This window comes from Channa argus, chromosome 10 (genome assembly GCF_033026475.1).
Source record: "Channa argus isolate prfri chromosome 10, Channa argus male v1.0, whole genome shotgun sequence".
Classification (NCBI taxonomy): Eukaryota; Metazoa; Chordata; class Actinopteri; order Anabantiformes; family Channidae; genus Channa; species Channa argus.
In genome coordinates, this window is record NC_090206.1 from 17,930,179 (window position 1) to 17,950,265 (window position 20,087).

Consider the following 20,087-nt stretch of genomic DNA (forward strand, 5'->3'; position numbering starts at 1 on the left):
AGACGACAGATTTAAAGCTACACTTTAGTCCCCACCTCTTTGGTTTGACACCACGGTGTCAGTCATATGACTTACATTTCCCGGCAGTTGCAGCGGCGGTTCGTCTTATACACCTCTTACTGAGCGTCTCTGTTGGACTTTTTTGTTTTATATCTCCGGTGGCTGATACTCCAAACTAGCAAGCGACCATGTCCCGATATGCTGCATTTGTGTTGTTCCTTTTCGTTGGACTTGGTATGTATCATTGCAGCAATCAATTCAACAGAAGTGATCTATAAATCGGAGTCCATTCCTGTGATGTGACGTGGTAAAAGTTGTTGGATAATTAACGTTTTTCCGGGCCCTTGGGCTTCTAGGGTCAGGCTAAATAATGCTGACGTTAAAAGAATGTCGCAGTTGTCATTGGGATATTATTTTATGGACAAAAATGTGCTCTCCTGGGCTGAATTTATTGTACAGGGATCATCAGCTGATCCTTCCTGAAGCAGCGCAGTTATGATGTTTTGCTAATGTAGCTTAGCTTGAATGCTAATTGTTACCTACGTCAACGACATAAAAGTGAAACAGAGCGGTTGTGTGTTGCTCAAAACTCTAAATTTAGCCACATACGTGCATCTTAGTTATACAGTTATGCCAGTAATATAAAACTAATCTAGACCATGAAAGAAGCTCTAAAGAAAGCTTTTGATGATTTGGCTGGCTAACTAGCTAGCTACCACTGTTCATGATGCATTGGTTAGCTAGGCGAATTATCCGTTAGCTTACGTTACTGATATCATTTGATTTGAAAGCCGAATTTCGGGTTATTAATACAACAGAAGACCGTCTGAGTTATGCCTGCAGTCAAGTCAATTTAGCCTCACATACACGCCATGATTAAAATCGTAAAATGGTGCTTAAAGCAACATCGGCACAACGCGTTAGTACTGTGACAGCTGAAGTGGCTAGGATCGTTAACAACAGCTGCACGTGACAGTACAGCCATAATGACATCGTTTAGCTTCGATTTAGCAAACTAGCGCTAGGTGTGGTTTAAAAAACAATTTAGTTATAAAAAGGTATAACTTGTTGAGACTAGTAAACTTGCACATTTGTTTGCTGCGTTGTGATTAAGTTAAGTTAGTTTGGCCAACAAGGTTAGTCTTATAATGTAGTACTTTTTCTTGGAAGCTAATATCTAATGCTGTGCTATCGCTTAGAATGTTGTAAGTGATGGAAAACAACTAACCATTATTCCTGAAATCCTTTACTTGGGCACAGTGTTTACTTTGACATCTGCTTTAGTGCCAGTTGTGCGGTTTTTTATTTTAACTTTTTTCTAAATCCATTCACGTAACACATCTTTGGCCACTATTTTTGTCTTTATGTCTTTATGCCCATACATAAATTAATCTTCACAAAGCCTCAACAATTTAGACTTTTTACAGAAACGTCATTAATGATCATTAACAGGGTACAAATCTAAACCAGACCTTTATCTACAGCATTGAGTTCAATGATGTTGAAAATACTTTTTTATCAGCAAGTAATTTGGATGATAAATCAATCTGATAAATCAGTTTCTTGGAGTACATCAGCACCTATACTTACACCCAACTGTGTGTCCCATCAGGACCTCTTGATGAAATTTTAGGAATTTAAGCTTTCATTCATTGTCACATACATACACATTTTTGATAACAAATGTTTTTCCACTAATACATACATTACCATAAAAATGTATTTCTGATAGTCTGTTGGTAGATTTCTTTTTTGTAATATGTTCCATTTGGCGTGCAGCAATCATCAAAACATGTTATTTGCATGTATGCTTTCATACTTTAGAAATAAAACAGCTCTGATTAGTTTCTTTATTATATAATTTGGTGATCACTTTGCACAACAGAGTAAAACCTGGTGTCTCAAATGCCTTATTTTGTCTGATCAACAGTACAAACCCCCCCAATACTCAGTTTATCGTAATGTAAGACCTATAAATTTTCACATTTGCAAGCCTTGCACTAGCACTAGCAAATGTTTGGCATTTGTTCTGGCTATTTAGTGGAAATACAGCATTTTATAGTTGGGTTAGGTGCTCTATATGTTTATTATGCCAGGCAACGGCTGTGCTGATGACAGTGCATACACTCTAAACCATATAATTTATGTGAAAGGACTTTGGCCTCTGTTTAGTTAAATTGTCTTCAGTTTCTCAGAGCCAGTGAAAAAATAAAGAACTTGTTGCAAGGATCACTATAGACATATTTTGAGGCTTGTGCTGTCGATTTTTTTAGATATGAAAGTAGTTTTTTCTTGTAGTCTACTGCAGTCAACCTGGATTACAGTTTTTTTTTCGTGTGTATAAGAAAAAGTTCATACACATGTTACACAGACAGGTTAAAAAGAAGTAGTATTGTGCAATATTATCATTTCATTGTGAAAAATGTGTCTTTATATTTGTTTTTTAACACTGAATTTAGGGAACTGAAATCAAGGGTGTCAACATTTCTACTGTTTATAGCATAACAGTTTTTGAAACATTAAACAAACATATATATTTTACTGCATGGTGTTAGCAGTAGGGGCCTGAGTTTGTTTGCATAAAATTGTATGAGGTCTTAGTCTGTTTTATTGGCTTGGACTTCATATCAAGTGTCCACTTTTTACAACTACAGTTTCATATAAAAGTTCAGTTTAGTATATACTATGTACCTAACTTCCAAAACCAAATACTGTAGGTAATTTGCTAAACACAATCTTTGCAACTCTGGTTTTTATTCGAAGGAGGATCTTTTTAAAATTATAACGTATTAAGTTTTGGTAATAAACTAATTATTACAATAGAGAAGTCATTTTTCTTTTTCTTTCCAGAGTTCCAGCTTTCACATGGCACTGAGGTGCAAGTCAAAGGTGCAGACAAGAAGTTATGCCTCTACGCCAATCTAACGATCAGCTTCTCTGTTTCATATGAATTAGCCGTTGGTAAGGTGAGTCCTGCATTTAAACTTTATGGTAGGTATATTTAAAACAGCATAAACAATATGCCTATTAAGTTAATACAGTGGAAATCAGCTCCACCTTTATCACTACAACAGTGTGACTTTCAAATGACACTTGGGAAGCAAAGGTCATCTTAAAAAAGGGAAGTGACCCCAGTCACAAAAAAACAACTAGATTCTTGCTATTCAGCATTTTAGTTCATGTGTTTTCTGCATATCCTGCAATTGTTCTTTATACTACCAATATTAAGGTCTATTTAAATGTAGTTACAGAAATATATGCTTTTAATTAATTCTCTCACCTATTATTTTTATTGTACTGAATCTTTTTTATTAGCTGTCTTAACTGACTGCTTAGGAGAGCTAGACATGAAGCATTTTTGACCTTTGGACATGTAGCTAAGATGTTTAACTTTCTTGTCCAAAAAAGAAATGTAAGCTTATTAAAAGCTAAAAAAAAAATAAACAGTTAATAAACAATTATTAATAGAGAAACATAAAAAAATTGAGAGACAATAGTGTATAATCTCTAATTTTGAAAACTAGTAATTTAAAATAAAGGTTACAGTTGGGGCAACTGTGGCTCAATAAAATAACTAAAGGAATTTCTATTTTTGTTGTTTAAGAAGGCAGAAATACAAAAGTGTTGCAGTGAAACATGAATACAGATCACAGGTCATCATAATACTAGAAAAAGGAGATGAACAGCAGAAAACAAACATGTTCAGGCAACTGTACGACACATTCCACTTACCGAAACATAGAGCTTACTTGCCCTAGGCAAGCAGGCAAGAATTAATGTCAAGCCCTGTGTAAGAATATTGTTAATGCCATGTTCTCAGTGGTAATGTTGTGATAGTTGATGTTTCTGAGCTTTCAGTTTAAATCACTATTTTTTAAACATAAATTCAGCAATTAAAATACTAAACATCCACTTACAGATTTTTGCATAAATTAAAATTATGCTGTCATATTTGTCCAAGGTACTAAAACCAAAAGACTTAAAAAAATTAAATAAATACAAAATATCCCCCCCAATGAGGTCCGTCAATTCTGCAGTTTCACACCATAACTTAATTAATCTTGGTAACTCTCTTTCAGAACGTAACAATTAAGTTCCCACTTCCTGATAACGTCACAACGGATGGAAGTAAATGTGAAAACACAAGCTCAACACTGAAACTAAATTTTGGAGCAGGACACTCGTGGGCCGTCAACTTCACCAGTAATGGTAAAAAGTACCAGGCAGACTCCGTGATGTTTTCCTACAATCTCAGCGACTCCACAATCTTCCCTAACTCTGCATTAAACGGTAATTTTAACACCTCAATGTAAATACAAAAGCACTCAGAGCGATGCAGGTTTTGAGATGATGTTTCTTTGAATGTCTTTTAGACACCTTGTCTGTGACCACAAAGCCCCAGATTACAGATGTAGGCATGGATACCTGCTACTCATGCAAGAGTACAGATGAGATTCAGGCTGATTTAGTCAACATGACGTTGTGGAACGTACTCATACAGGCGTTTGTCATCAATGGCAGCAGGAGTGAAAACCGTAAGTACAGATGCTACAACACATCTCATCCTGACCGCAAAATTCTTGTTTTTTATTTATTGTTTTTGCTTTCTCTTTTCACAGTAACGATCTGCAGCGCTGATGTACCTGTAACCACAGCTCCCACAACCACTCATGTCACAAATTCCACTTCCACTGCCCCTCCTCCAACCACCACCCCAACCACCACCCCAACTCCAACCCCAACCCTCCCTACACCCACCACTGGGCAATACAGCATCAAGCCTGATGATAACAGCACAGCCTGCCTATTGGCCAACTTTGGTCTGAGGATTGGTTTTAAGAAAGGAGAGGTACATACATAAACACTTAATACCTTTTTTCTGATGATCTTCCATAGCTCCTCCTCATTTGATTTCTTCTCCTCTCTTTGATGTAGCTGTATCAGGAGATGAACCTGGAGCCCAATAGAACCATAGCCTCTGGGTCATGTGGAGCCAACAGCAGTGAGCTGGTGTTAAAGTCAAAGGACATGATCATCATGTTCACCTTCACTAGTGTAAGTCCTTAACGCCATGTTGTTACTGTATATCCAGTTAATATGACAACATGTGGTGTTGTCTCAAATGGGAATATTTTGTGTTTTGACATTTTGGATAGTGTGCTTAATTGCTTTTTGCAAAGAGTTAAAGTACACTTTGAAGAAATGTATCAAATGTTGCATGTAAAATACATTAGTGGTTCCTTGACTAGTTTTGTTGTTGTAACCAAACCAAAAAGCCTAGTGAGAGGGACTAAATTACTTGGTGGAAAGTTTTAGTTTAGTGTGTGTGTGTGTGTTTGTGTGTGTATATGTATGTATAACTGGGGAAAATACCTTTGGTAAATACAGGAATAGTACCTCTCAATGGCAGAAACTCCCAACAAACCATTTATCTGTTATTTTTAGAGGTCGGAATGCTGTCATTTTGCATTCTGACGTTTCAACTTTTATTGTGTTTTAAACTATATGGATACATTTAATTATTTTTATCCATGAATCTATATACAATGGCCCATAATGACAAAGTGGAAACATGTCTTTTTAGAGCAACTTGTTTTGGGCAGTCATTTGTGCAGGTGACCTCTACTTTGTGGTATGGTGCATCCTGCCTGCTGTTCAACTTGATGAGACTTGACCATTGTCAAGCTGAGTTGATTGAAACTGGTTTAGAAAGGAAATAATGTAAATGTGTATTAGTTTTCACAGTTTACAGTGCATGTCAAGAAAAAAACATGTTGAAAGTTGCTGCTAGAGCAGACGTTGCAAAGTCAAATGTGTGAAAAATAAATTTAGATTCATATTTTCTATTTCTAAACTTTTTTTCAATAGGACACAAAGAAATTCAGCCTACATGCTCTTAACTTCACCGCAGTAGGTGAGTAAAAGAATCCCATCTATTCACGCCACACTGAGAAGCACTGTAGAGTTTTTTTTTTTTCTCCCTTTTATACCTGCACGTTTGGGTTCAAGGTGTGCCATTTTCCGGGACAAACAACAACCTGAGTCTGTGGGAGGCAGAAGTCAACAGCTCCTACATGTGCAACAAGGAGCAGAACTATACAATCACCAGCCTACTCAGTCTCTACACTTTCAACCTACAAGTGCAGCCCTTTGGAGTCAAAAAGGGGCTTTTTAGTACAGGTAGGTTTCTCTATATTGACTCTTTATACAAACTGCATAGCTGACTGGCTCCTCATCAAACTGTCTCATTTTGACATTTACAGGGAAATGGTTTTGTTCAAGCTCCTGATTGTAGAGAATGAAATTAGAAACAGGATTTTTGTCGCAAGGTTTACAATGGATTTTTATTGTTAATGTGAGGGTGAGATTTTATAACTGAACATACCATAAAAGTTAATTTTTCTTTTTTTTTTCTCTTTTGCTTAGTTTTTTTTCTTTAATAATAATAATTACATTGTCTTTGGGGAGGGAACCTTATTTTTGTAAATTTTTTAACAAGTCAGATGAGGGTGATGAATAAGAATCACCAGGCATGAGCTGAAAATGAGTTAAAATAAAATAAGTGAAATGTGAAACAGGCAAATAAAATTTTCTTTTTTACACGAGAGAAGCAGACAGTTTATTTAGTCATAAGTTTTACCCTAAAAAAAAACATTTACTTTAAAAAATGCGGTGAACATTACATTACTTAACAGTATGTTTGATCTGTTAATATGTACTTTTGCTCAATTGACAATCACTTTAACACAACTTTAATTTTGTTTAATCAACAGTATCTATATCAGAGCTTCTTCTCAAATTTCTGTCCAAAAATATAATTTTCAAAACACTTTCACATTTACATTTTTGCAAATTCAGATTGATACAATTTCTGCTTAACATAAATCATTGTATTATTAGGTATGAAGTTTAAAGTGCAGCCAAATGATGGAAAGTTTAGGAAACAAGGCTCTCCAAAAGATGTTGATTAAAATGCAGTTAACTATCAACCTTTGCACTGCAGTACAGTATTACAGTGATGGGCAGTTAGAATGCCATTTGTAATGGATACATTTTTACCAGTCACTTATGTTGGTGTACTTTATATAAACACATCAAGTGAAAGGAAGTTTGGAACATTTTACCTTAAAAGATAAAGGGCTCCACAAGAGGGGAAAAAAGAATAAAATGTAAGGCCTACTTTTATTTCTTTTTATTTCTTTAAATTTTTCATATATTTCATTTAGAACCACAGCAATATATCTTCAGCAGAGACTTGTTTTATCCAAGTCTTATCACGTGCTCAGCTTCCTCAAACCCCTCTAAATTACGTACCGCTGACTCTTTTCATTTGATCACAGTGCATAAATCTATCATCTGTCAAGGATCTGTCTTTTTTTTTTTAAAGACCGTAAACAATCTGAACTGCTGTTGTGCTTTGTCACTTGTCTGAAAAACCACTGTTCCACCTGTTGACTGACTCTCTTTTTATCTGCAGCCCATGAATGTTCATTGGATGACATCAGCATCTTAATCCCAATCATTGTTGGCGCTGCTCTGGCTGGCTTGATTCTTGTTGTAGTGATCGCTTACGTGATTGGTCGAAGAAAGACTTATGTTGGATACCAGACCCTTTAAATCAACCCTGAAATATTTCGGGGCTCGCAAGCCTGGTCCTTGGATTACAAATATTTACTTGAAAGTACATCTTAAGCGTTAAAATGTCAAATAAAGTCTGGACTTAGAACACTATCCAAAAATATATTTTAGTATCTGTTGCTGTTGAAGTCATCAGTCATTTTTAAATATGAAATGTACATTAAGCATTTTTGAGCTATAGTCGTCTTCATTGATGCTGCAATGTAAGGAGTGAAAATTCAAGTAAATCTGGAGAGCATGGTGTTATTCTCAAGGACCAAACTTGTGTAGGCCCAATGTTTGTGTTTTCCTTTTGTTGTTTTCTGGATGTTTTGTCGTTTTCTTTTTGTGTTTTTTGTTGATGAGCAAGTGCAAGACCCACACAACTCTGAAAGCTGAAGTTCTACAGATGCAACTGGATTTCTATGTTTGCAATAATTTTCACATTTTCTAGAAAATGTGTGGCAGTTTAAGTCTGTTGTGAAATGATCCTGCACTTGCTCTGCAGACATTCCCGTTTTGTTTAATTTCTCATCATTAGTTACTTTCTTTATGATTTGACTTTTTGTTCTTGTAATTATTCACATTGACAGTGACTTAAAAACTATAATTTCCACAGCATCTAATTAGCTTTTTTTTGTTTTGTTTTTACAAATCAAGGGAAAATGGTTAAGCAGCTTTCTCTCCTCTTTCCCAGAAATACATTAGAAAAAAATTAAGGTCTTCTTGGAGTAGCCCATGTCAAGTGGAGCTGTGAAAGCCCAGTTGGAACTAATGACTTCATAGAGCACTCATTTCCATTCATGTATAAAAACTTTGGTTATTGTTGTAAGCAACACGTGTGCTTTTTCTGCTCCATAAGTGTCTGTTACATTTGCACTTAGGCATTAGGTTTTGAAAAGGGATAGTACCTTATGTAGATACTCACTTTTAGCACAGACAATTCTAAAACAACGCTGTTCACATACAGTATAAATGCACTAAGACGTTCTTTACAATTTGCTTTATGCTGAGAATGTTGTTCACCTGTGTATAGGTCTGGGCTTGGTCTGAGCTCTAAGCTGGGTCAGGGGCATTAAATCTCCTGAAACTAGAAGTATTCCTCTTAAAGTTAAAATGTCTTGGGCAAACGGGCAAGAATATTGTGTATTTGTCAATTTTTCCCACATAGACAGGAGTCAGGAGTTAGATGAGAAGATGGATGCTACTCAGATATGAAGCTCCAGCCTGGTGCCAGTTGGCGAATCTTTGCACGAAAACTAAAGACAGGGAATTGAAGTTAACCTGGGCCCTGTGCAGAAGTAATAAAAATCAATCCCCAGCACCTCTAAAGCTCATTACGTATCTAATTAACTATCTGCCAGCTGTAGCTTCACATTTATTGTACAGACATGACAATGGTACCAAACGTCTGAAGTTTCCCATGATGATTCCTGTAACAGCTCGACTAATCTGTCTCTTCCAGACAGTGTACAAACCCACAGCTATCATCACATTTTGATTTGTGCTAGGTAGTAAATGATAATCTTCTGTCAAACAGACAAAACTGTTAAGACAAAACTGTTTTCAAGAGATCTTGAGGTAGCTAGTGCACATTGCAGTGAATGTTTGCAGACAAACCCCAGGATATGTATTTTTGTAATGATAGAAAATTTGGCACATGGTAGTGGCTGTATATTTTTGCTTAGTACTAGCAGCGTGTTGTGTACTGTTTGACATGTCCCAGCTCTTCAGCAGTGTAGCTATGCAGGCAGTAAATAACAGTGATCCAATATGAATCATCTGCCTTTTATAATTTGCTTATAAAATTCCCAGGACATTGTATATGCGTAAGAAAATAGAGCTGAATCAAATGAGCTTTGATTTGCCCTTGTGATCGTTGCTGCTTTGTGTATTTCAGCTTTGTACAAACTCAGCTGCCTTAAATATATAGATGGTTTTGCGGCACTACAATAAATGTCTGTGTATTATAATACATGTCCCTTGTTCTTGATATGTTGACTAACAGGTTTGTCACCATAACAGCTGTGACTTGCTCAAGTTTAACTTCCTGTTATGTATTTTTAATACTGTTAAAATATCTTTTTGGTAACTTGGTTTGGCTCAGTAATTACTTCTCTTCACTAGATGAGAACATTGCACACACAGTCAGCAAAGGGAATTTGTGCTGCAAGACCATCTTGTTAACAATCAGTCACTGTTTGTCATGTGGAAACAAATGATTTCATCTCCAATCTCTCACTGTTAGTTCTAATAAATTGGATTGTGTGAAGCTGAAGTGGGGCTTTTTAGTATTTAAAAATTAATGGAAATAAAAATGAATTGCTGTCCTAGACACTTGACTAAATGTCTATTCTTTGTAACACTGAATATATTCTACAAAGGTTGCTGTCCATGCACTTGGTCATTGGGCGACTTCTGCCACCCATGTTTTGACCTTTTAAGTTTTTTGTTTTTATTTAATTCACCTCTCTGCTCTCTTCACTCTCGTCTAGCTGAGGATTGCCAGGCCGATGCAGAGAGCTTCCTTGTGCCCATAGCTGTTGGAGTTGCCCTACTTGTTCTCATTTTTATCGTTCTGCTGGCCTATTTCATCGGGAGAAAGAGAAACATGGCCACCGGCTACGAGTCTTTCTAGTTAAACTTGCTCTTAATTCTTTACCAAGAATATTCGGTGAATGCCTGCCTGTTTGCCTCACTGCCTTTGACTAATTGTAAAACATTACCGTGTTGTATTGTTTCCATGTGGTGGTCAGTGCTGTTGACTGTATTGGTAAAGGAATGGCTTGACATTTGGAGGGAACAGAAAAGTAAAACTAAAAACAGAAGCTGGTTAGCTTAGCACAGCATTAAACTGGAAGTGGGTGACACAAGTAGCCTGGTTCTGTCCAAAAGTAACAAAAATCCACCTGCCAGTACCTCTAAGGTTTGCTGACTAACATGTTATATTTGAAATGTTTAATCTATACAAGTACAGCAGCGTTTAATTCGAAATGTTAGAGGACTGAGTGTTACTGTGTGTACACCAACACCAACCTCCTCCGTATTTGGGACAAAATCCAGTGCTCTAAAGAATCTGATTTGGTTTGTACGATGCTTCATGGAAAACACTGAGCATTTTCTGAACTAACCCAGGCACTGATTTATTGTCTCACATTTTTTTCATGTTAGTGTAAACAACCAAATTCAAATTTTGTTATACGGCCCTTTAGCTCACATTCATTCTTTGTTATTCTACCTATGTCATTTGAGTTATTTTGCTGCAGTGAAGTCCCTTTAACAACAAACTCATTCTATAAATGTTGAAAAATGTATCATAAAAACCCATTAACACTAAACAAGCTGGTAACTACAGTAAGTCAAATATGACATTTTTGCAGCTTTAGTGACAACACCAGGAAGTTACTGCTCCAGGCTAAGGCCACTGCACAACCCTTTGTTAAACCACAGCATGTCACGCTACAGTCTGCTCACATTATACAAACAAGATGGAAGATGTGAATTTGAGAGATGTAGAGGTGCTAGTAGCCAGATTACCTTAGCCTGTCTGTTTCCAGTCTTTATGCTATGCGAAGACAGCTGTGGCTTTATATCGAGTGGTATGACACTGATATTAATGATTTTAACTCTCAGCAAGAAACCATTTCCCTCCATGTCAGTCCATTTCTTTAGAGAGTTTCCTGTGGTAATTATGGCTGAAAATCATATAGAAGAATCATTAACAACCACTCGAGTATCTTTGGGAGTATTTGATCACTCTTTTCTCTAATATAAACGTTGCACTTGTAGCATCTCCTTTCTTGCTGCTTTTTCTCTTCCTCTAACCGTTTGTGTCTTTCTATGTGCAATGTTTTCTGCAAACTAAACCACTAACCTGCTGTCCCTGTCTCCTCTTTCTGTCTGTCAGCTGAGGAATGCTTCCTGGACTCTGATTTGAGCTTTTTGGTGCCCATTGCAGTGGGTGTGGCTCTCAGCCTTCTAATCATCCTTGTGCTTATCTCTTACCTGATTGGCCGGAGGAAGAGTCGCACTGGCTACCAGTCTGTATAATCCAACTCCGCTGCTTTTGCCTCTCAAACCTTCCCCACCCCTCACAGCACTTAGAAACACCCACCAACCCAACCCCATCCATCGGTGCATCAAAAGCTTCCCAAATTTCAGCTTTTGTTTTTACTGTTTCGCGTGAGTCAGCATCTCCCTAAAAATAACCTCTGCTTATTTCTTGTACCAAGTTTAAAATTTATCCGAGCAACCACCCAATTTTTCTCCTTTGTTTTGCTTTGATGCTAATGACTGGATCAAGTACCAAACATTTATAATCGATATTGCATCATTTGATTATAGATTGCATGTTTTAAATTTTTAAATTTATGGCTGTGAGTAGCCCTCCATCTCCTCCCAATGCAGAGAGGCTTTTCCCTCTCAGTTTCTGTGCTGTATAATAGTACATGTGTAAATTACTCTCTTGTATAGAATGAATGATGCTGATTTTTGATGAATGTACGAGCAAGCTAATACAGTATCATCTACTGTTGTCATTCATATATTTCTTTAACATGAAATAACAGCTACATGAATCTATTGCACATTATTTGTGGTTGGATGAAAGGGACACTAACTTATAAAGACACTTTACCAGCACTGGGACCAGCCTTTTAAGAGAGGCTTAATGTTAGGTTTTTACATTTGAGTCACTCTGTTAAGAAGATTTAAGACTTTTATTTTCTTGAAATGTACACTTGTCTTAAGAGACATGACTTGACTATTTGGTGAGTTAATTCTAGTGTTGTGTCCTTAATATTAGTATGTCATTTTGCTCCATTTGAACCTGCATTGGACACCAGTATGAAACTTTGCTGGTTTAACAACTAAACATTGGTCACGGTAGGATCCTTACACTACCTCCCTTGTAGAACAGTAACAGCAACGTAAGCAGTTGAAGTATGATGTTTATAACATTTTTTTGCGACTCATTTCATGTATATGATCCTCAGTTGAGTACATCCGATCACTCCCATCTGACAGTTTTGTGCCTTTCTGTTGTGCACCTCTGAGTTGCTTGCTGGAAGCTTGTCTCCATCTGATGAAGAATGTGACACGATGAGCTTGTTAAATACGAGTGGGGGACTAATTAAATAAAGTTTTGTTCTTGTTTTGTATCACTGTCATTCTTTCAACAAATTGGATTAGGTTTTTATGGGCAAGTTGCAGAACAGGAGCACGGGTCTTGTGACAGGACTGAATCCAAAGGTTACTGGTTGTAAACCAAACATCAACATGGCTGATTGAACTTTGATCAACAGCATGCTTTTTATGACCTGTAATGGTACACAGAGGCACGACTGTCACTCCAGTTATTACAGGCATGTGGGCAGATATGCAAGTTGACCCAGTGTACACTTATGACTGCAACCAGTGTGAAGTAAAACAGTTGATCTGTTTTGTTGGCTTTACCTACTTATCGCTTTTTTAATCCCTTATATCTGCTCTATTGTAAAAATACCTAAAATCAACTGAATAATGTAAGTTACATATGCTGCGCATGCACAAAATGTATACTTTTCTACTTACTTGAATACTTATTTCAAGAAGTAGTCCTGTTAAACACTAAACAGAAACTTAGATAATGTAAAAATCTGTTGAATCTTCCTCATGATTATTCTCATAAAGTTTGTGTCATAAAAGCAGTGTACATTTTTGCTACACTAGCTGGCTGTTCCAACATATGTACAGCACCTTAAAATGTTTAAATTTTAAATGTACTGAAAGAAAGCTGATGCACAGAATTAGCTCCATGTGGAAGAAAACTTGATGTACATATCAGAACACTGTGTTTATTACGAGAACTATAATAGGAATAAATAGAACATTGTTACCAACTTTAGCAGCACAATCCAAGGAGGATTAATACTAACACAAATTAGTAATAATTTTAAAAATGGTACAGACCTTTCACAAACTATGTCACAGTACAGGATGTCTTTTTATTGATCAGTCTTGTGTAGTATTTCATTTACAGAAGCAAATGTTTTTACAAAAGAAGGCGAGCTGTGGCTTGCAATACTTTATCATAAATGTATAATTCTGCTCTATTCAACAAAATATAGTAATAGTGTATTTGCAGTCATTTATTATGTATTTATTTACTGTGTAAGTACAGTACAAGTCCTGCTTTCAGTGTTTGCATGATAGTTCTTTGAATTCTTACAATACATGTTTGAAAAATATAATTCAAAACAAATTAGTACAATGCCACACAAAATGTGCACACGAATACTCAATCTAAACTGACAGAATGATGTATCTAATCACCTATTCATGTTTTAAGTCATAATTTGATTTGCATAGCCAGAAAAGCTAACTATTGGGCACAGTGTAATTTAGTTTGATTAATCTTGCTAATCATTACAAAATATCAGGAATTGAACTGTAACTCACTCTATGCTCTCGTCCTGTGCTCAGCACTGTTGTGGGTGTAGGTGCCCATAGTACACTCAAGGTACAAAGATGCAACACAAACACAAGAGTAAATATCTACGTCTTGAGGAATTTCACAGCAAAAGATGTTGATATTTAAGTGAAGGATGAGGAGAGGGAAATTACATATTTTATGAATAACAATGGTTCAACAGATTCTTTTTTCTTGTACATTTTCTGCCTCATTTTCACAGGAGCATCCTGCTGGCAGTGATGTCTTTGCCCTACGCTCCGACCTCTAAGATAAAGGTCACACTGCCCAGGTAGCGGTCTGTGGGCGAATCATTAATGATGCCTTTTCCATTCAGTTTGCATTGTACGTGGATTGGAGTGCCATACTGCATACCTGAAAAACGCACAGCCACCACCGGGGAAGAGTAGTTTACCTGAGACAGAAAACATTTTAAAAAAGCTGAACAAAGTGTTTTATTTTAGTCTCAAATATACGTTTCATGCAACAAAAGTCATCAACTGTGATCAGTCTCTCACTCACATGTCTGAGCTTCCCATAGTATGGGTAGTACTTTAGCTCAAAAGTGCTCTTAGGGAAAAACTGGATTTCTCCCAGAGCTTCTGGTGGTCCTTTCTAAATAAAGGGAAAACATTAAACTCTCTTGACCCACAGTTTGTTGAAAGACACTGTGATGACATTTTTAGACATGCTGCTCATGACTGACGTAAATTAACCAAGTGAAGATGGCCGCTGTACCTTAACTCCACAAGTCACATTTATTGGTTTGCCCTGGCCAGGTAAGTATCCAAGAATCTATTGAAAATTGAGAACAGCAGAAAAAGTGTCATCATGCAAACAAAATACAGTAAAAACATACGTGTCCATGATAATATGGTGCTATTTTAAGTTTGTTTGCTGATATTTTAGGACGGGTATTATTTTTTTGTCCTGCACCAGTTAAATGTGCAGTAGGATAATTTATTGTTATGCAGAAGTTTATTTTTAATTTGTAAAAGCATAAATACCTAAAGTTACTGTTCAAAATATTAACAGTAGTGCAGAAATTGCTTCATGTGTCTTTACCTTCTCCCTGAAATGGCCACAAGATGTCACTAATTCTCTCTGTTCCTGCTGTCTTTAGTTTCGGTACATTACAGGTTATAGGGTCTTACCCGGTTCATTCGAAGTAGGATGCATGGCCTTCCCTTAGAATAGCCATAGTGGGGGTCCTGCAACCCCGAACAGTCCCCCAACCAGGACCTCTTAAACTGACATGCTTTCCGCTCTTCACTTTCCTTCAATTTCTCCTGCATGAAGTAACCTTCCATTGTGCATTGAATATTCTTCTTCTCCTGAGTGCCATCATTATATGCTGAAAATAGAGAAGGGAGAAAGTGGCAGAGGAGGAAAGAGGAGGAATGAGAGACCAGGGCATAAATAAACCTTTGCGAAAGCGATGCCCTGCCAGACTCAGGCCTCCGATTGAGGAAGCTTGACAAAAGGCGAGTGTGAAAAAAACTGTCCTGAATGAACACAAAGAGGCTTCCCTTCCCAGGATGCCTCGCAAGAATCAAATGAAAAAGGAGGACAAAGTTGGTAGAGATGTGGATTAACTCACCGCATGACCGCCTCATTTTAAGCAAACTCATCAACCTTGTCAGACATCACCCAACTTCCCCCACAATCTTTACTGACTCACGTTTTAGATATTCATCCATTGACCTGATGTATTTCCTCCAGGATTTGCGATCAGAGGCGTTGAAAGCGACGTCGTTGCCTTCTAGGTGTGGGGCCATCGTCATACCTGCCAGTGGAAACCCAGAGACAGTCAACTGTGCTTGAAGCAGACGGAGGGACGGTCGAGCAGAGAGATGAGAGAAAAGTGACAAAGGAGTGGTGTAGGATTAGGACCGTGTTTACCTGGTGGCATCACTCTGTCATTGAAGGTTGGATGGTAGGGACTAATAGACCACATAAGGCAAAAAATACAGCCGCCAAACATGGCTGCAAGAAACAAATAAAGTGCAGCGTAGAAGAGAAGGATGAGGCCTAAAAATAGAGTAAAAAAAGAATTTATTACAGTGAATACACAAAGTGGCTTAAATCGTACACTACACAACTCAAAATCAATAATGTCTCTGATCTGATTGGAGAAGCATAATGATTTTCCAGTTTTGCTTTGATTGCATGGTCTCTGTTGACCTAGAGCCGCTGTCCTTGTTTAGGACAGTCGGTAATTTGTTTACTCGTGTCTGGATCTGCAAATAACTCAAATAACTTTGATCTAAAATCCATTATATTGAGCTGAGGAGCCTATAACAAAGAAACCCTGAGAACTTGCATTGTTCTGCAATTTTTAATCAACAATGCATTAGCAACTAATCAAGATAAACGTATCCTAAATTAAATGGCTTTTGCTGTGCGGGCAATTTCACAGGGGACTAGCTGCAGCCAGCCTTGCATCCCCGGAGCCACAAAGGCTTTTCTGTTTGAGCTCAGTGAGAATTCTCCCAGCTGTCCTTTCACTCAGGAACACTGTGAACCTCCGGTTGCCATCGTACTGAGGGTCTTTTGCAGCCATAGAGGCACAGCCAGCTCCATGGAGCCCCAATCACCCCACTCTGGTATTGTGTCCCCTGTTACACACTCGTCTCACAGGACACACAGCACAGACTTCAACTATGGGACTTTCTTCAGCAGACACATGGGCCCCACTCCTCCCCAAGTGTGCACACACTGGTTATGCAGCTGAAATGAGCTCTTAGACCTCCCTGGAACATAACAGTGCAAATTATGCAAGAAGCACACACTTTCCTCAGATATTCTCTCTGCACTCAGTTGGATCATGTTTGCTATTGTGTACACCAGAGCTGAGGGAGGAGGCTCAACAGCGTCACATCGTAACTACCCTGGAATACAAAGATGCTGCTCCATCATCATTGACTCAACACCCTTCTGCCAAAAACACACTTCTGCCAAAAAAGTCTGCCTGCCTGCACCAAAGCTAAATTTGGCAGTGTACTCTGGGAAAAAAAAAAAAAGACAAGAGCACCTCTTCGTGTATTACTGCAACTGAGGGGTCATAAGCATGTTAAGTTCAGAGATGAGGTCGCAAAGGCTTTGGGAAAGAGGCTGTGGAGAGCATGGTAAGATGTGGAGGAATGTGATTCCTGGCCAATTCGAGGCCCAGAACAGTACGCTCCCGCTGGGAATACGTCCCCAGGCAGTCTGTTTTTGTCGGGACACTCTGAATTGTCCATGCACCTATGTAAACATTGAGCATGAGGACACACACACTCACAACACAGTGAGCAGAGTCGCTGGACTGGAAAGACACTTCTCACCCCTTAAACTACCCCTAAGTGCATCTTTTAAAGATTTTTAAACACCACATCTGCTCTTAGGCTTGTTTAAGATTATTGAACCGATTATAAGACACATGCAGTAAAAAAGAATTCATGCACTTTTCCTAAATTCAAACAACACAGAACCTCTCTTTTTTTCAACTCACTCCAGCTCTTTCCAGAGCGACCCATGAATTCGTTGGTCTCTGCATTCCACAGGTATTTCTTCAAGTCGTCTATTTTCTGGTGGAGTGTCCTCTTAGGTAACGGCCTGCGCTTCCATCTCTCGAAGTTCAGGTCCTCCTGCTCTAGAGGCTGGTGCTCGGCCAACTCCTCCTGCTCTTCCTCCAGCTCTTGGCCATGTTTGAGAATCACTTTGTGAGGCTGGTGGAAAGAAGAGGAGAAAAAGCCCTCACCACACATATTTTCAACTGCTGATTTCTGCAGTCAACCTATTTTCCTTTCAGGGAAAAAATAACATGCCTTCTGATCAGAGTATGACTGATATTATAAACTACCAGAGAGCGCTCTGCACAATAACCACACTGATGGTCCTGTTCCCTGTTTCTGCAAATTATAAACCCGCTGGTGACCTTTCTGGCACTCGTTGGGAGAGCTGACCTCCTGTGAGTAGACCCTCCTGTTTGGAGCAGCAGCTGCAGACAGCAGAGCTGGAGGGTCACTCTCACAGCCAGATGTTACTGACTCTCAGCATCACACATCCCAGAGGAGCCACGGGACACTCCAGAGTGTCATTAAAAAGTCACTTAATTTATCAAAGCCTGGCATTTTTTTAAACTCATGTTATCTATTTAAAATACTGTTATGAGCTTTGTGCCAATAGAAACTTGAGGGAAACATGCCTTAAATATTACATCTGGATTAATTGATTCAACAGTTGTTTCTCTTTAATGTCAGCACTTACAGGACTTTTAAGTAGAGAATCTTCAGCTCCTCCTTCTGTGGAACCAGACTCCATATTCTACACAAGAAGAAAACGCACTTGTTAAACCAATCACATCTAGCTGTGCTCTCCATGCTCACACATCTTTGCATCTGAAAACTTTCTCAGTTCAACATTTTCCCGGGTTTTTATCTGAATATTTTCAAGAATCAGACTCAAGACAAGTAGTTGTAGCAAATAGACGACCAAGTATGTAACGTACCTTTAGTTGTCTTTTGAATAAAAACGAAGATTAATATGTGGATAACCCTCTTGACCCCCAGAGATTAAAAAATATATATATAATATTTGTCAAAAACTTTTTGGAGGTTTCATTAGAAAGTTTTAGGCATGCAGAGGGGTCCGGATGTGAAGAACCTCCTTCAACTAACCGCGCATCTTAGTGAATGACCACAGGATGGAAAAAAACGAGGGGTGGGATACAAAATGCTTTTATTTTGTTGGGGGGTGGGGGGGGGGGGATGGTTGGGTTGGGGAGAGAGACGTTTTGGCAGCAGCCTGAACCACAGCACCGCATTCTGCACACGCACACCATCAGCCATTGTCTGGAGAGCTGTGCTAAGATATAGCAAAGTCTGAAAACAATATTTATAGTGTATCTCATGTCAGCACACTGTTGTCCATCATACTGTACGTGCACAAAGATACTCAGAACAATCCCCGTGTTTCCTTTTCTAACTCTTTGCTGCCTTATTGTTATCGATTGGACGTTTAACCGGAAACAAAAACATCATAAATTAAATATCCGTCACGATTGTCCCTGCACATGCATGCATACTAATCCAGTTGCCAACGCCAGCAACTCCATACAGTCTTGCAGCAACTGCTTTCCATAAGCTCTGCTCTGGTGAAGTTCAAGTAGTCCTCATCCCTGATCCTATCTGCACTCCGGTCACGTACCGCTCTGTTACCCCGTGTAACTGGGAGAGGGGGATTTCTGGTTTTTTTTTTTTCTTTTCATTTTACATGAAAAGACAAATTGCGTCATGGAAAAAAATGGGTCCCTTGAGATTTCCGCGGCAAACACGTGCATGCATGTGTTTATTATGTGGTTTTTAAAAGGGCTGCGCATCCTTGCTGCTGAATATTAGTCCCTGCGTGCGTACTGTATGTACGAATGGGCAGCCAGCCACGGCCAGTTTCACCTGTTTGGGGTCCCCAGGGCACAAATGAGCTGCAGGGCACCTGGAACCCCACATTCATGCCATTCTCTGTGCATTTGAATTTGTTTTTAGTGCTTAAATATTACCTGCATATTGAGTGTATAGAATCTCCAAAACAGTCATTTACAACTATGCAAACTAAAAAGGAAAAGAAACAAACAAACAAAAAGGACATGATGCCACATCTTTATATCCATCTGAAGGGTAAACAAGGAAACAAGGCTTCCACCTGTTGATCCTCATTTATTTTGTAAATTGTAATTTTTGTAATATGATCATGGATCCGCTTGAAAAGTTGTAGATATGCGTTAATTTCTTTGTTTTTCTACTGTTGACATGTGATAGAAATACAGTATTTGTTGCTTTGAACAGATGGAAATTGAACAGGCATGTGCTGCAGTTCTATTGACATCCAGTAAAAAAATGACATGTTTTGGCCCTTCAGCTCTCTGTGCCGGTCAAGTGACTGAAGACTATGAATAAAGTAAGACTGTCTTAGGCCCTTTACCTTTGTGGATATTATTGTAATATTATTGTAATGGTGTATGTTTCTAAAAACACATTTTAAA

At 38.2% G+C, this 20,087-nt stretch overlaps 2 protein-coding genes across 5 annotated transcripts; one reads left to right on the plus strand and one right to left on the minus strand.

Moving 5' to 3' along the window:
- Positions 1–64: 64 nt before the first annotated feature.
- On the plus strand, positions 65–12,769 carry lamp2 (lysosomal-associated membrane protein 2). Of its 4 annotated transcripts, XM_067518967.1 has the most exons (10): positions 65–234; positions 2,851–2,966; positions 4,080–4,290; positions 4,374–4,535; positions 4,620–4,849; positions 4,936–5,055; positions 5,869–5,914; positions 6,010–6,180; positions 10,113–10,291; positions 11,525–11,642. In XM_067518967.1, the coding sequence occupies exons 1-9, from the start codon at positions 189–191 to the stop codon at positions 10,253–10,255; spliced, it is 1,245 nt and encodes a 414-aa protein (XP_067375068.1). In that variant the 5' UTR covers positions 65–188; the 3' UTR covers positions 10,256–10,291; positions 11,525–11,642. The 4 variants fall into 4 exon arrangements, with proteins under 4 accessions (XP_067375068.1, XP_067375067.1, XP_067375071.1 ...); XM_067518966.1 differs by having other exon boundaries at positions 10,113–11,642; XM_067518970.1 differs by lacking the exons at positions 10,113–10,291; positions 11,525–11,642 and adding an exon at positions 7,478–9,952.
- An 812-nt stretch (positions 12,770–13,581) lies between these two features.
- atp1b4 (ATPase Na+/K+ transporting subunit beta 4) lies at positions 13,582–18,758 on the minus strand. Its single transcript, XM_067518971.1, has 9 exons — positions 18,558–18,758; positions 18,317–18,373; positions 17,559–17,775; positions 15,968–16,096; positions 15,747–15,851; positions 15,220–15,419; positions 14,804–14,860; positions 14,588–14,680; positions 13,582–14,480 (listed from the first exon to the last, which is right to left on the minus strand). Exons 2-9 carry the CDS (start codon positions 18,368–18,370, stop codon positions 14,319–14,321), a joined length of 1,017 nt encoding a protein of 338 aa, XP_067375072.1. The 5' UTR covers positions 18,371–18,373; positions 18,558–18,758; the 3' UTR covers positions 13,582–14,318.
- Between the last annotated feature and the right edge of the window lie 1,329 nt (positions 18,759–20,087).